Consider the following 16,750-nt stretch of genomic DNA (forward strand, 5'->3'; position numbering starts at 1 on the left):
TGCCATGCAGTGTGTAAAATTAAGGTCCTGCATCTTCCGGACCTTACTAAGTTGGTAACAGAGACAGCAGAGTACTCAAAGCTTACAAAGTAGAGTAATATTACAGGTGGAATTTTGCTTGGTTTATATCTAAACTTGTAAAAATTATTTGCCTATGAAAGACTGTGTGTAAATAACATACAGGAGAGAGAGAATGAGCAGGTATGTTAGCAAGTGGAGCAGAGATCTGTTTTTTGTGGTTGTTTTTTGTCTTACTTGTGTAGCTGTTAAGACTGTGTTTGAGCTGTTGTTACTGGAACTTTTCTTCCTGTTTACAAGTTTTCTTTGACAAGAACTAAACAATGAATACAAGTTTGACAGCTTCTGTTGCATTACCCATGGGGTCTGAAAGGACTGAACTGTGCTTTGATCCCACTTAGAATAGCAAGCTGGGGCTGAAGCAGGGAAAGCGAATGTGTTTATGTTTTAATGGTGACTCCCTGCCTGCAGTAAATAACCCTTTCTTTTGGGAAAGGGAAAAAGTAAATGCAAGGAAGAATTAGAGAAAAGCAGAGGAATTGCTTTAATAGAGGACAGTTGTTGGTCTTCATCTGGCATAATTGAGCCACTTTGGATTCTAGACAGATTTGTGCGTATGGCAGAATTTCCTTGTTGGTCACACAGGAGTAACCTCCTGAGCGCCTCTGGGATGGTTCTGCACAAAATGTGGAGGGCAAAGGAGAAGGAATGGAGAGAAATACATTATTTTAGGTACTGTAGCCTTTGTGTATCTTGCAGTGCACTCCAGGATGTTTCACTGAAAGGTTTTAACAAAATGTTATTCCTTGGTGGGTGACTTTGGCAACATCTGCATTGCTAGGTGAGCTACTCAAGGCTGGCTCCCTCCAGTGCAGACTGCCTGGTACTCAAGTCCAGATACCCCTGGAGCCTCTCTAGTCTTAGAACACTAGTGTAGTTTGTGCAGTTTTGGGTTGTTTCAACTTGCTGAAATAAGGTGAAGTCATGCAGGGGCCCACCACTGTAGTATGGTATGAGCTCAAACTGATGGGATGTGCTGTGTGCTTGGGTGTGATAGGATCGTGTGGAGACAGCAAGGGATTTGACTGGGAGGTGGGAGGGGACATAACTCTTAGGATGACAGTGTAGGGCAAAGGGAGTCAAACCAGAGCATTTTCTTGCCCATAGCCCTTTGGGAAGGGTCCTTGGCATAGTTTTATACTTGGAAACGCTCAGGAGATTTGGTTTTGGTTGGATTCTACTTGTCTTGGTTTGTTAGAGGCTTGAAGGCACCTAATGCATATGCAGTGGGTGGTCAAGGGCCCAGAAGTGAAACTGGGAGCCCAGATGTTTTACAGAATGGGTACATCTACCCCTAACACTCTTTACCACTTAAAGGTTGGTGAGGTGTATGTTTATATAAAACATTGATGTTCTAGTGGTTTGAGAGGGTGTGCCTGGCTCTTTTTGGAGGGTTGTGATCCATTGGGTTTGTTGATGTTTGATGTAAACTAATTTACACGAAAGTATGTTTTTATTTCCTGTAAACAAGGAGAACAATGGTTAGTTTGTTAACTGAGAGGAGAGGAAAAGGCAGATTTCCACGTGAGGGTCACAGCTCATTCCTGTTGTGTGAGCTGCTGTTGAGAATCCTAATGAAATAGGAAGCAGCCTGCATGGCTATCAAGGCTGCTGCTTTTTCCTTCACTAATTATTTACACTGCAAAGAAAATGAAATAGCTGTGACAGGGGAGGAAAATGTGCTGTCCCAAGACTTGGCAGGGCCAGAATTGCAGCTTTCTTGACTGTTCCCCCCCCCTTCCCCTGCCGTAGTGTGATCATGGGGAAATCATATCTGCCTTTGTCTGCTTTGCATACAGGTAGTGCTTCCAACATTTATTTTGGAGAAAAGATCCCTGCTGGAGATGTATGCAAATTTCATGGCCCATCCAGACCTGTTTTTGTCAATTGCAGCTGGAGCCACTCCTGAGGAAAGAATTATCTGCTTTGTGGAGTATTATCTAACAGCTTTTCATGAAGGCCGAAAGGGAGCGGTTGCCAAGAAGCCCTATAACCCTATAATTGGCGAAACGTTTCACTGCTCGTGGGATGTGCCTAAAGATAAAGTGAAAGGATTCAGAACTAACGGTGCCTCCGTGGTTTCTAAGGACCCAACCAAGGAGTTTGGCCAGGACCCATCCATGTGCTACAAGCTGAGGTTTGTAGCTGAACAAGTATCCCATCATCCACCAGTGTCTTGCTTTTACTGTGAGTGCAAAGAGAAGAAAATGTGCGTGAACGCTCACATATGGACCAAAAGCAAGTTTATGGGCATGTCAATAGGTGTTTCTATGGTAGGTGAAGGTAAGAAATGTGTTTTAATCTGGGTTTTTTTGAGCTAATGTTGTGGGTGTCAACAGAAATTCAGATGTTTTCCTGTTTTTTTCTACTTCTGACCTTTCATTTGACTATTTGTGAAGCTTGGAATTAAAACTGTACGCTTCATGCAACTTTTGTCCAAACAGGGTGTGAGACACCCAATATGTGTATAAATGTGTGCTTATAATTATGTGAGATAGTCAATTAGATCTGAAGTGTGGTTGTATCTTAAGTGGCAGTAGCAAATGGCTACTGACAGCATATTCTGTAAGAATGTTTTTATTTGTCTTGCTCTTTCACTTTTAGAGTACTATGTGATTCAGTACGGGACAGTTTCTCAACTAGAACAAAGCAATAGGAGAAAACACATTTTTGAAGCCTAAAATTGTTGTTTTTCACAAGTTCTGCAAAGAATCATGGTTTCTGCAGTATTTACAAAGTTACTGTATTATCTCAAGCTTAAGAGCAAGCAATGTATTTGAGGTATAAATTGTGATTTGCTATATCACACATATACAGTCTGCTTTTTTGTAAGTCTTTGCTCAACATGAATTCAGAAATACAGGTAATCCTAACAAATTAACGGATGACCTGAACTGATAAACATACTTGTACCATTGTCGTTACTGACTGCTAATGTCTTGATTTAATGCTTCCAAGCAATTCAGTCAGTCTTTTTTGCCTTTTGAGAATAGTTTCCTGTGTATGGTTTTGAATGTTTTAACTAGTTTTTTAGGCTGTAGTCTCAGAGTTATAAGGACAACTTACAGTAAATGCTTTTTTTGGTCATCATGATGTTAAATACTATGATATTAAAAGTAGCGAAAAAGTAGAGTGGGAAATGTAGTGATTTGGTTTTGCATATTAATAATAACAAAACAATTATGGTGAAACCATGTGGGTATGTGTTGCTATTTCTGCTAGCTAGAACTGAAGAACAAACTCAAACATTAAAAGGGCTACAGTAGCTTTTTTTTCTGATGTCACTATATTCACTTTTTTGTAGTAGAGCCACGAAATTTTAGTATGGAACTAAGGAAGTTGGGAAGGGAGTGTCAGAAGGGAAATTGGTCTGTTTTGTTTCCCGACTCTACTTAATACTGCCAGCCTGAGTCACTGGTTTAACTTGCGTTTTTCCGGTACGTGCTTGTTTCTAGTACTGTTTTTCTCAATTAAGGGATCTCTTTCATGGAAATAAAATGAAACACAAAGTCAGTTATGATTATGCAGGAATAGGGAAATTCCTTTTTCTTGCTGTTAGAACACAGAGATCCCTGGGACTGGGGGTATCTACTGTGGTATTAGTTAAGACTTCAAAGTCCTGAAGTATCCCAGTTTTGAGAGGGAAAGGGTCTAGGAATTAACCACTTCCCTATTCCAAGAATTGTTTAATAAGTATTTGTGAGAGTAAGTTCTTCCCTAAACCCTTTTTTTCTATCCCAGGAATGGAGGCAGGCTTTGAAGAACTGCTGCAATGGTGAACTCCTACTGCACAGTTTGCTACTGTTTTAATGATGGGCATTTTGAGAGGAAGTTTGGGTTTACCTGTTTGTAGTTACCATTCATCTGTTTTTGCTCATGCGAGCAGTGCAGCTCCACAGTGACAGCATTTCTGGGCAGTGATGGAGAAGCTCCAAGTGCAGCCCAAGCATTTCTGTCGAGTGTTGAGGACTGGTAATAGGCAGCAAGAAGTTGTACCACTGAAGCTTTTCTGTTGTCTGAGAACATCCAGCCTACACCTGATTGGCTTGGTTTAAAATGTTTGCTTTGCAGTGTGGTTCCTACACTCAAAACTACACTTTCTTAGGTGTGGTGTGGATGTTTTTTGTTTGTTTTTGTTTTGTTTGTTTGGTTTGGTTTTTTTCATGTATTTTAGTCCCAGAATGTTGGTGTGTCAATTTTTCAAGCTGTACAAAAATTACAATCTACTGCAGACACTCATTCTTGTGGGCTTCATAAATATAAATTCTGTATTAGATTGAGGTCAGAGTGAGTACTGGGAAATAGATTGCTGAACCAAAAAAATTAGTAGCTGCTCTACTTACAGTGTGGGAGAACTATGTATTTACATGTCTGGTAATGAAGATCCTAATAGTTTTTTAATGTGAAATACCATTTGGAGAATTTTCTTCATATCTAAAGACATTTTATGTACTGCAGCATTTCAAATGGACTGAGTTAGTCTAGCAAAGAGTAGCTTAAGAAAAGATCTGCTGTTAGTCAGAAGGCTTGTGAAGGGGTAGTTGAGATAAGCAGAAGCTTAAGGTAGCTACTAGGAGAAGCTTTCTGGCAACAAGGGTGGCTAGAAGGGGTTTAGAACCTTATTAGTGTAAACTGTTAAAACCAGATTAACCAAGTTCCTCAGGAATAACTAAAATGTGGCTCATCCTGTCATCAAACTGACATCTCACAAATAATAGAAATCCCTGTGGGTTGTTTTTTTTGTTGTTTTTGTTTTGTTTTTCCCCAACTGTGCAATGGCTGACCTAACTAATCAGGTCTTACTGTTGATATTTTCATGCTCCTTTTTTCTTCCAGCTCCTTTTTCTGGCTGCTTCTTGGGTTTACTTAAGTACATGTGGGTTCCTTTGACTTTTTGTTAAGATTAGTAAGGATTTTAGATTCTGCATGATGCTACTTGAAAGACAGTTTCCTTGATAACTCTAAGATACCTATGTCCATTCTGTGACTTAATTTAAATCATTCTGGTGGTGTCATAGTAGTTAGCCTGTGCTTTCATTCAGCACTGTTTGATGTATGTAGGAAAAAAAAATTAAAAATCCTTCCCAACAGAGCATTAGAAAGCTGCAATTCATGTTTTGGATAATTCAGTGGTAGGGAGTTACCATCTTGTTCTAGTTCAGTTATTTATCAGGACAATTTTGTTTGACCTGTAACTTAGTTGTGACCTTAGTGTTCAATATAAACAGCTGCGATTTGTTTTGAAACTCTGTTTTCTACTGAATAATTTTGTGTGTGGCCTTCAAACAATTCAGTGAAGCTTTTTTCTACTGCAGTTGGCTATTTACAGAAATAAAGAGATGCTGCTGGAAATGTGTGAGAAGCTGTTTTATATGCAAGCTCCCTTCCTCTGTCGTTGTGAGGGGTCTAAATCTGGCTGGGTAATGAAATGTCTCAACTTTTTCTTCACTACATAACAAACACCTATTCTTGAGAGAAGTCAGCATTGAATTTGCTCAGGAGAAAGCTACTCTGAAGAGAGTGTATTTTGCATAAAAGAATTAATGTTGCATGAGCAGTCCCTAATTCTGGTTAGTGTTAATTATGTACTAATGAGAGAGTGAGGGAGAGCAAGAGAGTGTAATGAATAGAACTGTATTAGGATTAAAATTAGCAAGGGATGAGAGAGTCAATGTAAATGTAAATGTTTTTTATGTGATCTAAACAATCTTCAAACAGATGCTGGTTGTAGGATAAGAATGCTTCAGTGGAAAATGCTGCGGTGAGCACACCTCAGTGTGGAGCTGTGCATGTTCCTTTTCTGGTCTTGTGTTTTGTTCCAAAGCAGCAAAATCTAACAAAAAGCGTCACCTTTGATTCATGGGTTAATTTTGCTGAGAGGATAAACTACGTTTAAGTGGTTGCTCTGTATTATCAAATGGTTAGTTATGTCTTGTGTTTTCACTCCTGCTGTTTTTAATGTTTTGAAAACTAGTGAGAGAGAGGCTTCCAAAAATTATTTTTTAAATTGAAATCAATGTTGGAAAGATTTGATGGGAAGGGAAAAGGTTCAATGCTCTTTCCGGGATAAAACAAAATTAAAGAAATGAATGTTTTTTCTCTTGCTTATTTTCTGTTCAAATATACATATGTCGATGTGTTTATAGATGTAGGTCCATAATTTCTATTTCTAAGGCATAAGCAACTTCTAAATTTAGCAGTCTCAAAGACTGACTTCTCTATGCAACTGGAGCTACCAAAATATTTCCCTAGTGCTAATTTTTGTATTAGAATTTTTTCGCCCAGTGGTTTCAGAACAGTTTCCATATGGCATGGCACTCATTACTTAATTGTGCAAGTGGCTCCATTCTTTGGAAAATGAGCAGTGCAGCATAGCTTGGTGGAATGTTTATGAGACAGTAAGAGCCCGGTTCTGGCATCTCACATTGTCCTGTCTGAACCTGCATGGCTGGTGAGGCCCTTACCCCTGTGTGGGCTTCATTCTGTGTATAACTCACTCCTGTTTGTGCTGCATTACCAAATAATGCAGGCAGAGGGTAGAGCCTGTTAAATTAGGAAACTGCTCTAGGCCATTTGTGTCCCACGTACCATTTGTTGTTCAGATTGATCTCCATACAATCAGTGGGAAGCACTAAATTTCACATGCCTCTTCTGCAACTTATTGATCCAGAGCCTCTGCTGGGTATTTTGTCAATAATGTGTTACTGGAAAATCAATTCACAAAGCTGCAGCATCAGTGAGGGACATGTACTAGTCAAACAGGGAAAATTAGATGGCATGAACATCACTTCCTTTAATGCAGGATGAGGAGTTGTGGGAAGGAGCATGACTGTGAATGTGCTGCCTTTGTAAAAAGCAGGAGTAAATGGTGTTGAGGACACTTCAAGGGGGGAATTTAAAAATCCTGCACTTGTTTATAAAAAACTCACTTTCTCTGTGGGAGTTTTTCCTGATAAACTAAATTACTAAATCCACTGTTCCTCCCAGCGTACTTCTCTGGTGCATTCTTCCATGCATAATAGCTGCCTATAAATACTTAAGGGTTTTTTTTAAAGGTCTTTGCAGTTTCTGAAATAATTCTTTGATGTGAGAGGAGGAAACATTACTGAAAAATGGGGCAATCTTCTGCAACTTTTATTGTATATTTACTTACAGCCACTTTAACTAAAAATGAACAAACCTTTACAGTGGGGAAGCAAGGGAAGAAAAATAACCTGTGTATTTTCCAGCAGATATTTTTAAAGATCAATTGCAATGTAGTGATACTTACAAGCAGATCTTAAGAGTACAAAACACTTAAAAAAAACCAAAACAAAAAACTGTTAGATTCTAGTTATCTGCCTTCAGTTTCTTCAGATTTAGACTCATCAGGGTAGGGCATGAATTAAAATCATGGTACGAGTTACACGCTGACCCTCTGTGTCATTTTGGCTTCCTCTTCCCAAAGAAAGCATGGGTCTCAGTCCAGACATGGTGCAGCTACAGTCTCCATGGTGCTTCAGTTCAATGAGGTTTTGCATGTGGATGCTGGGAATGGTGGAACGTGAAAGAAACAATCATGTTAATGCTACAAGTAGTACCAAGTTGTGGATATTTCAAGTCTTCCCTTTGTTCTTTTGTAGATCCTAATTATTGAGCTGGAGTCGTATTTCAAGTGAGATAGCACTTCATTAAAAATGTATTTATTCAGGTGTTTAAGGAATTTTAAAAAATATGGTGCCAGGTGCTAAAAATACTGCAAAGAGAGCTGGCTTCAGTTTTTAATATCTAACTGGCTGTGGTGGTTAAATATTTACACTGAAAGGTCACTGCTGTTATTTGCTGTTCACTTTCCAGTGTGCTAAGCAGCATTCCTTAGAGCTCTGTGTCCCTCCCACTCCATGATGAAGAAAGCTATCAATCCCATCAGGGAGACAAAAGCGAACCTATACTAACCCAGAAGGAAATTGTGTTTATCATGATAGTTTTCTCTCACATGGGGACATGCAGTTACAGTCAGAGGATGATGGCTGGGCCTGGGAAAGTAGGTGGTTCTGGAGAAGCTCACACGAAGGTGTGGTTCATAAATACAGTGAGGTTCTCCCCTGCTAGTGAGCAGCTGCTCACTGTACTGCTACTAGACATTTTGTCTTTTAAAAAAAAAAACAACCAAAAAACCGCCCGAACAGACATGAAAACCTTGCAACAATGAACAGCCCAAAACTGGATATGGACCTGCTGGAGTTAGTCCAGAGGATGGCCATGAAAATGATCAGAGGGCTGGAGAACCTCTCTTCTGAAGACAGGCTGAGAGAGTTGGGGCTGTTCAGCCTGCAGAAGAGAGGGCTCAGGGGAGACCTTATAGCAACCTTCCAGTACCTGAAGGGGCTACAGGAAAGCTGGGGAGGGGCTTTTTACAAGAGCAGGTAGTGACAGGACAAGGGGTGATGTCTTTAAACTGGAGGGGTGGAGATTTAGATGAGATAATAGTAAGAATTCTTCAGTGTGAGAATGGTGAGACATTGTAAGAGGTTGCCCAGGGAAGTTGTGAAAGCCCCATCTCTGGAAATGTTTAAGGCCAGGTTGGGTGGGGCTGTGAGCAACCTGGTCTAGTGGAAAGTATCACTGCCCATGATGGGTGGTTGGAACTATATGATCTTTAAGGTCCCTTCCAACCCAAACCATTCTATGATGACCAGTCTATTGGGAGCTGATGCTTTCAGGCAAACTCTGCTTTTTGACTGTGTGAGGGTTGTGTCTGCTTAAGACTGGGGAAATGTGACCTCATGGGTAGCACCACAGGCCATTTCCCACAGCTGGTTGCTGCTACATATCTGTTCTCGTAACTGCAGTGAAGAAGGTGGAGAATAAATGGGAAGAGGAGGAGAAAGGAAAGCTGACAGACTTGGGTCTAACACCTGTTGTAGTTCTCTGTGGAAACAGCCCAGCTGCAGACAGTCAGGTTTCCTTTCTGTGTTTGATCAATACTCATTAGCTTTCTTTGATCCTTTTTGAATATCATGTAGTTAAACGGCCTCTTGATTGTTCTTTATTAATTTAATGTTCTTATAGCATTCATTTAGTGAGTTTGATAAGCAGACTTGTCTTTTGAAGTAAAAGTTGTTCCTGGCTGTGTGCCCCAGGTGATTTGGGTAGTTGAGCCTCCCTGCAATGTGTTCAGCTGGGTTTTACCTGCAGGTGTGGAGCTGAGGAGGCAAAATGTGTGTGTGTTGCAGCTGTGTCCTGGCTGTTCCCTGCTTGTGAAGGTTCAGGACATGACATGAGGAACTTGTGACTTGCCAAGGCAAAATGATTAAAGGTCCTCTTAAGACATTGCTGCTCTGTGTTTGTGCTTTTGTACTCTCCAGCTTATTTGTGTCAGACTTGCTGGAGTAGAAGTGCTCGCTGTATTGTTGCTGGCAGGCTGAGGTTGCAGAAGTCCTGAGAACAGCTGCATAAAACTTTAATGGTTTTCCCATGGAATGGTTTCAGAAAGCAGAAGTGACAAGTTGCAGAGCTTCCCATGCCTGTGTTTAGTTGCAGTAATTTGAGCCAATATTTAAGATGATGATTCTGTTAGAGCCCTGTGCTTTAAAATTTTGTCTTTTTAAGTTTGTGTTTTCATGTAGCATTAAGGGCATATCTTGATGTTGGCAGTAGTAGTGCCTTGTTCCTCTTCATTGCTTTGTCATCATTACATGTCAGATCACTTTGCAAAATTAGTGTCATCGTTCCCTTAAAGAGGTAGACAAACTAATCAATACCACTACCAATATGTTCTTCACCTATCTGCCCCAGGGTGAAGGCAAATTGGCTTAAGAACATCTTGTTTCTAAACAGATACTATTACTATGTCAAGATCGTTTTTCTGACTTTTTTTCCCAAGTATTCTGGGTTCTGAGTGCTTCCTGTGATGGGTTATTTTCAAACCCTTTTGTGGAAAATTATTTTAAAGCTTCAGTTTTTGCCTCTAGGCAGTTATTAAATGGGACACAAAAGAGTGTAAAACTCTAATCAAAATTATACTACAGCTGTTTGGCATGATCTGATTTCCTGGGCAAGGTTTGAAGTGCTGTTTACCTGCTCTTACATCCTGTTCACTGTCATCCTGAAGACAAAACTACACCTGTGGTGGGGACAGAGCTCTATCCTTAATCCCCAGGGGAAGCTAAGATCTGAGCTGATGTGCATCTACCACTGGTCTTGGTGGTAATAGAGCAGTGGCCCTCATGACCCCATGTTGATTATGCTAGACTTTTGCAAAGGCTGTGTGGGAAACCTGACATTTGGAAATGAAGGAGCAAACTTAAAGGAAATATCTAGATAGCTTCCTTAAGCGTGTTTCCTGGTTGCACCCAGGCAGACCTAGAGAGAGCCTTTTGCTCCCTTCACAAATACATCAGTAAGAAATTAACAGAGAGGACTTGATCATGTCTGATTGAATGCAGAACAGAAGAGTCCTTTGGTGATGCCCGTATTTTTTCTGGAGACAGGTTATGACAGGACACTGAGAGGGCATCTGAATATTCAGTATTGCTTTTTGCAAGTAAATGTTATTTTTTGTTTTTCCAGCTTGAACAGTTCATTGCTTGTCAATAACACAGAATAACAGATCCAGTCAGGTTTTCTGATAAGCCGTTTGGTGCCTTGGATACTTCAGGGTACATATTCAAACTGTACTTTTGAAAATATTTGCTTGAAGAAATTTCTTCCAGAGGGCAGACTTTATTTCTTACAAGACAGTACCCTCCTTCAAGGCCAGTTGTACATTGTGCTCTCTGTGGGATACTTTCTGATGACAGTAACTGGTCAGTGACTGCCAGGTCTTATCAGGGAACTTTTGTAATTTAATTGTCAACCTTCTTCCTACGTAGGTGTTCTTCACCTGATGGAGCATGAGGAAGAGTATGTTTTCACCCTGCCTAGTGCCTATGCTCGCTCAATACTTACCATCCCATGGGTGGAACTTGGAGGGAAAGTCAATATCAGCTGTGCCAGAACAGGCTATTCTGCTACGGTCACGTTCCACACCAAGCCATTCTATGGAGGAAAGGTCCACAGGTATGGGAATCATTGTCTTAGTCTTGTTTACCTGGTCCTGGATTTCAGTGGGAAGACTCTTGGTTATCTGTTCAGTTTTTCTGTTGGAATGTTTTATGGACAGGTATCTGAATTTCTTTTCCTATGAGTGTCTGAGATGACTTTTTTACGCTTTAGAGCCTGGTTTATTGTGGTTACATGTTTTATGTTGTTTAACTGAATTGGAATTGTTTCTCACATTAAACCAAAGTGAATGTGTTCTTCCAGTCTTTGTTGCTTAAAAAAATTGCTGCAAGTGCAGGATTGGAAACATGTATGTAGGAAAGGCAGTATTTCTGGTCCACCAGCTGCTGCCTCTCTGTGAACTGGTGTTCGAAGTGGAACTTTTGAAGTGTCCCTGCCTGTAGTGGTAGCTCCATACTGGGGACTCTGACTTCTGCACTGAAATTCCAGATGATGAAAATATTATTTATGTGTCTTTGGTTCCCCTTTATTAAGGGTGTGAAGAGGCACAGTACAAGATACCTTCCTGTCTTCCTGTGTTCAAGTTGATGGCCCAGTCACTAACGTGCACAGACCCCTTTCTTGTTCTTGCTGCAGACTGTAGCAGTGTCCATGAGGAGGCTTTGCTTTTGCATGGTTACCTCCCTTCTTTTTCAGTTGGTTTAATCATTCTTACATATGTGTGTCAACCGTTACAGTGTTGGCAATTGGCAATGTGGTTCAGTTCAGGCAAATATAAACATGGGCTGTTTGGGCAGGGGCTTTTCTAAAAGGTGTAGATTAATAAATGGTGCCATCAGGATGTGTGAAAATTGGGGAAGGTTGTGCTGTATTAGTTTAATAATTTAGAAACTTAATTGAGTTTACAGATTACTTGACATGGCTTTTTGAAGCACATGTATGTGTTCATAGAGATACACGTACACACACACTAAACTTCTCCCTGCATTTTGATTTTCCAGTCCTGGCTATCTATTTTGCTCACTCTCAGGCTGTTGGAGCACCGAGGTAGCTTTAATCATTGCCTCTCAGCAGCTTGTTGCTTATTGCAGAGCTAAAGAAGAAAATAAAGGTACCTGAGGTCCTTGACATAGGTATTTGATAACGTTATGTCCAGATGTGAAAATAGCACGTGTGCTGAAAATGTCCCTTCAATGCAGGAGTTGTTTTTCAGGCAGGTGAAGCAAACAGTTCTGGGTTAGAGCTGCATGTGAAAGTATTGAGTTGAGTTACTACTGCTGGACTTGGGGAGAATGTCATCCAAAAGCTATTGATGGCTTAGCAAAGCTTTCTTGGGCTGAGTCTTTCTTTTTGGAAGCTGCATGAAAAATTACTTTGCAGATGGAGAAAGGTGCTTGTAGCCTTAGCTGCTTTCATGTACTGATAATAAATGATACCAGTTATTTCTGTCGTCTTTTCTTCTTCCCTCTTGAATTAGGGTTACAGCCGAAGTGAAACACAATCCCACCAACACCATTGTCTGCAAGGCACAGGGAGAGTGGAATGGTACGCTGGAATTCACTTACAGCAATGGAGAAACCAAAGTGATTGACACCAACAAACTGCCTGTTATCAGGAAGAAGATTAGGCCGATAGAAAAGCAAGGCCCACTGGAATCAAGGTAAGGGCAGGGGCGTTAACAGTGTTCTGCTTCTGAAGCTCCAATGGGGACAGAACAGGGAAGCAAACCGCAGTTCTGAGTGGTGTGGTTCAAAAATGCCTTGGTGCCTAGAGCACATTAATCTAGGCACAAATAGCTGAGGCTGTGTAGTGGTTCTTTGGAACATAAATTACATTACAGTGATGTATACATCAGCTTTGTAGAGGAGGAAAATGCTTGTATGCATTTTAATAAGCATTTGGAAAATGGTAATTCAGTGTTTTCACCTGCCTCTTTGAGTGATTGTAATGTGTTAGTCAAATCAGTCAGTTTGTTGCAAGTCATGTTGCGTCTTACAATTTACATTGGAATTTCATGTTTTGTGTATTTTAGAATATATATATATGTATAAAAATATGTAAAATATACTGCAATGTGAGATACAAATACACAAACACGTGCTTTTTAAGCTCTCAGCAACCCTCATCACATGCCTAACTGACTAGGTGCATTAGAAAAGACTTGTTCTGCTGTTCACTGTCAATAACTGTTGACGCTTATCTTCAGAAAAATCAATTTTTAAATTGAATTTAGGAACATTTTATTGGAGGATTTAAAAACATGAGTTAAGCCTCATTTTGTTATCTGTAAATATGTTCTCTTTATTGCATGAAGGTGTGTTGTGAGTCATTGTGCAGGGTCAGATAACATTTTCCAGCTTTCTAGGCATTCTCACTAATCACAAACTCATTTTTCCCCCTGTGGTTTAGAAGCAGAAAGGTTGGAGTAAATAAGGAAACCATTAGCTCTGCAGAGTATTTATTGTATTTTTTGGATACTAATAAGCAAATTACAATCATCCAGTGTTTCTGCAGGGTACACAGTTCATCAGATTGTAAACAAAAACTCATAAACACCCCTGGAAATACATGAAAGCTGCACTTGGTTTCTTTTCTTCTCAGTATTCTTCTGAGCAAAGTTTCTGGTAGGCTAATGCAGCGTGAGAAGGCATCTCATCTGAACACAGTCAGTTGTGTGGAAAAACAGCTTGGTTATCTACTAATAGTTATGGTTAACTGGAAACATAGAGCACAGACCTAGAAAGGCTCCCTTGAATCAGTACAACAATTTCTCTGTTAGTAACATGGTGGGAACAGTGTCCCAGTTTAGTGTACTCTAGGCTTTTGGTTGACATTCCCTTATAATTCAGAAATCTAAATGCAAATAAACATTTGGGGATGGATCATCAGTAAAGAACATGAACAGGGAATTTTAAAATGAAATCTGTCTGCTTTGAGGAAAAGGCTCAGGTGGTGAAGAGTCAGGAGCATGAATGGAAGCTGCTGAGAAAGTTAACTTGCATGGCAAAATACCAGGAGTCGAGCAAATCTGAAAATCTAGTCCACAAATGCAATAAATATCCTAAGAGAGGGATGGTCCACAAGCGCTGTGGCTTGCAAAACTGGCATGGAGGACATGGCATCTGTCTCTCCCCGTCCTGGCTGGGCACTCAGCAGTGGCAGAAGTGCTCTGACTCTGTCACTTGTGCTCCTCCTGTGTCACGCAGGCGCCTTTGGCAGCACGTCACCAGCTCCCTGAAGGAAGGGAATATTGATGCAGCGACAGAACACAAGCACCACCTAGAAGAGAGGCAGCGAGCGGAGGAGAGGCAACGTGTGGCTCTTACAATGCCGTGGAAACCAAAATATTTTGCCAAAGAGGTACTTTAATTGACTTATTTTAATGACCCTGGAGCATGTTTCTGCATACAGGAGGATGCTAGTACAAATTTTTACTTTTTACCATGGGCCAGTACTGTTAATGTACTACTGAGTGTTTTAAATTCTATTTTTTGCCTATTTTTTGGCTATGATTTTTACCTTGATGTCCACACCTTAATTTGCAAATGCTGTCCGCTCATATCACCTGCTAATCTTGGGCTCAGCATACTAAAGTGAACATGTTCTAGGGATATTTGTCCAACATTAGTAAGCATGGACATCTTAAACATGGTCTTGGGGCTCATCTGCTTGAAATGAAACTCGTTTTACTTTTCTTTTTCTTAGAGGAAAGGTGGAAGGGAAGTAAGCCTGACTAAAGGAATTACGATGTGATTGTGGTGTTATGTTAAGCAGTGTGTGCAGCTGTTCAAACCAGCGGTTCATCTGTTGCATCTTCCCATTGCTTCTCTTCCCTCTTGTAATTTTTTTTTCCCTGCCACCCTGATAACCTGTAAATTCATTAGTACAGAATGTTTAGATTACAGGATGGTTTCTTGTATTGCTTAGTGTTATTTTAGTTTTAATGTAGACATAAAAAAATTATATCTATAAAAAAGTATCTATAAATCTTGTTTGTAAACTCTTTTTTTCTTGCAGGGCGATGGTTGGCTATACTTGAATCCTCTCTGGAAGACCCATTGACGGGATAGAGCAGTTGTCTCACGACTTTACCTTAAAGGCATTAAAATGATATAGTATATAACTTCAAGATGTCATTGAGTAGGTTTTGTTACCAGAAGATACAAACAGGAAGCTATATACTGTGAATGATGCATCTCAAAATAACCACAAGCTCAAGTTTATTCAGGAGTCATTTTGTGTGTATGGATACACAAACACGCACGCACATGTCCATATATACACAAATATATACACACAGTGTGTATGTGCTTGTGTGTGTATTATTTACACTACATGTAAACAATTATAAACACTAACAGTGATTTAAAGACCTTTTCCTCTAAGTGTTAGGGCACAGAACTCCGGCTGGACTCAGCTGGGGTTCCCCGAGTTGCGTGCTTGCAGCATCAGGCCCTATGCTAGTATTTAAGAAAATACTTTTTTATTAGTACTGGTTAAGGTTTTTCTATTTTTCACTTTTGCCAAAAATGTTTTGCACTTAAAATGTGATGTGTCTCTTAATGGCAGTCATTCTGTCTCAACAGTCATAGAGGAACTCACTTTGACACAAGAATGATCCGCTGACACTCTTGGGGGTGCTGGTGTGAGAGCATGTTTCCTGTCACTTCTGAGGGTGAATTTTCTGCAAGAAGTAGCAATACCGCCTCAGCAACATTGTTTGCACGAACCCTCCCACCCCCTGTCCTCCCTTTTTAGTTGGTTCATACTTCCAGCTGTTTAATAGGTCTCTGGTCACCAGTGAGGCAGCTGCTCTGGTAGTTTTGATCTTCTGTGTATGTTTTGTGGCTACTGTCATGCCGTTGCTTTTGAGTTACGTGTCCTGCTAAATAGCTGCTGCAGACACAGCTGTGGTGTTCCAGCTCACTCTTGCCTCAGCTTTCCAGCCCTGCCTAGCAGAGGCAGGGCAGCCTGTTGGGCTGTGCCTGAGGCACCCCTGCTCACAGCTTTGCCTGTGTGAAGTTAAACCACTGTGGATGCATTCTGGTTGAAATGCCAGGCTGGGTAAGAGACCTGTGTCACCTGAGAGCCTTCCCTACCAGCCAGGAGGCAGGCCCTCTACACTGCTCTGGGAAATCAGACTGAGCTCATTTGGTCAGAGCCCTTAATTCCATTTTAAGGCACCAAGCAGATCTGTATTTTGATTTCTTTTGCTTTTAACCCAGTTGCTTGGCTCTGGATGAAACATTTGGATGAATAGAGATGATATAACCAGCCTTCTCAGATGAATAGTTTTCTGATGTAAAAGGAACAATTTAGTAAATTATTACTCTGAGACAATAACTTTATTAATGGAACAACTGAAATGGGATAGAATTTGTTTTATGAAGTAAAAAAACAACCCAGTAAGTGCACAATCCTGTAGTTTGCACTTGCTTTGTAAGGTAACCACTGTGACAGTAAGAAAGTGGATCCCAAAAGCGTGTTAAGGCTTTGTGGCTTTGTAGTTCCTATTTGTTGAAAGTGAAGGTGTGTTTGAGAGAAGTAGGAAGAAAAGGCAAATGTAAAATGTGCTAACTTCTGCTACAGCGCCTCGTAAAGAAACCACTGTATTTCTAACACACTAGCATGGATGCCTACCTTGCTGTAGTACTGATTAATTTTGTGCCTTTTTGTTGCTTTCTTAATA

At 40.4% G+C, this 16,750-nt stretch overlaps 1 protein-coding gene across 1 annotated transcript in view; it reads left to right on the plus strand.

Annotated features, from left to right (window-relative positions):
* OSBPL10 (oxysterol binding protein-like 10) overlaps positions 1 to 15,187 on the plus strand; it is a 79,605-nt gene extending 64,418 nt beyond the window's left edge. The window contains exons 8-12 of the mRNA XM_010007619.1: positions 1,878 to 2,361; positions 10,932 to 11,118; positions 12,539 to 12,721; positions 14,268 to 14,421; positions 15,079 to 15,187. Coding sequence (XP_010005921.1) covers positions 1,878 to 2,361; positions 10,932 to 11,118; positions 12,539 to 12,721; positions 14,268 to 14,421; positions 15,079 to 15,123 — 1,053 coding nt within the window. The 3' untranslated portion in view covers positions 15,124 to 15,187. The remainder of the gene's footprint in view (positions 1 to 1,877; positions 2,362 to 10,931; positions 11,119 to 12,538; positions 12,722 to 14,267; positions 14,422 to 15,078) is intronic.
* The last annotated feature ends 1,563 nt before the right edge of the window (positions 15,188 to 16,750 follow it).

This window comes from Chaetura pelagica, unplaced genomic scaffold (assembly GCF_000747805.2).
Source record: "Chaetura pelagica isolate M959 unplaced genomic scaffold, ChaPel_1.0 scaffold10, whole genome shotgun sequence".
Taxonomy (NCBI): domain Eukaryota; kingdom Metazoa; phylum Chordata; class Aves; order Apodiformes; family Apodidae; genus Chaetura; species Chaetura pelagica.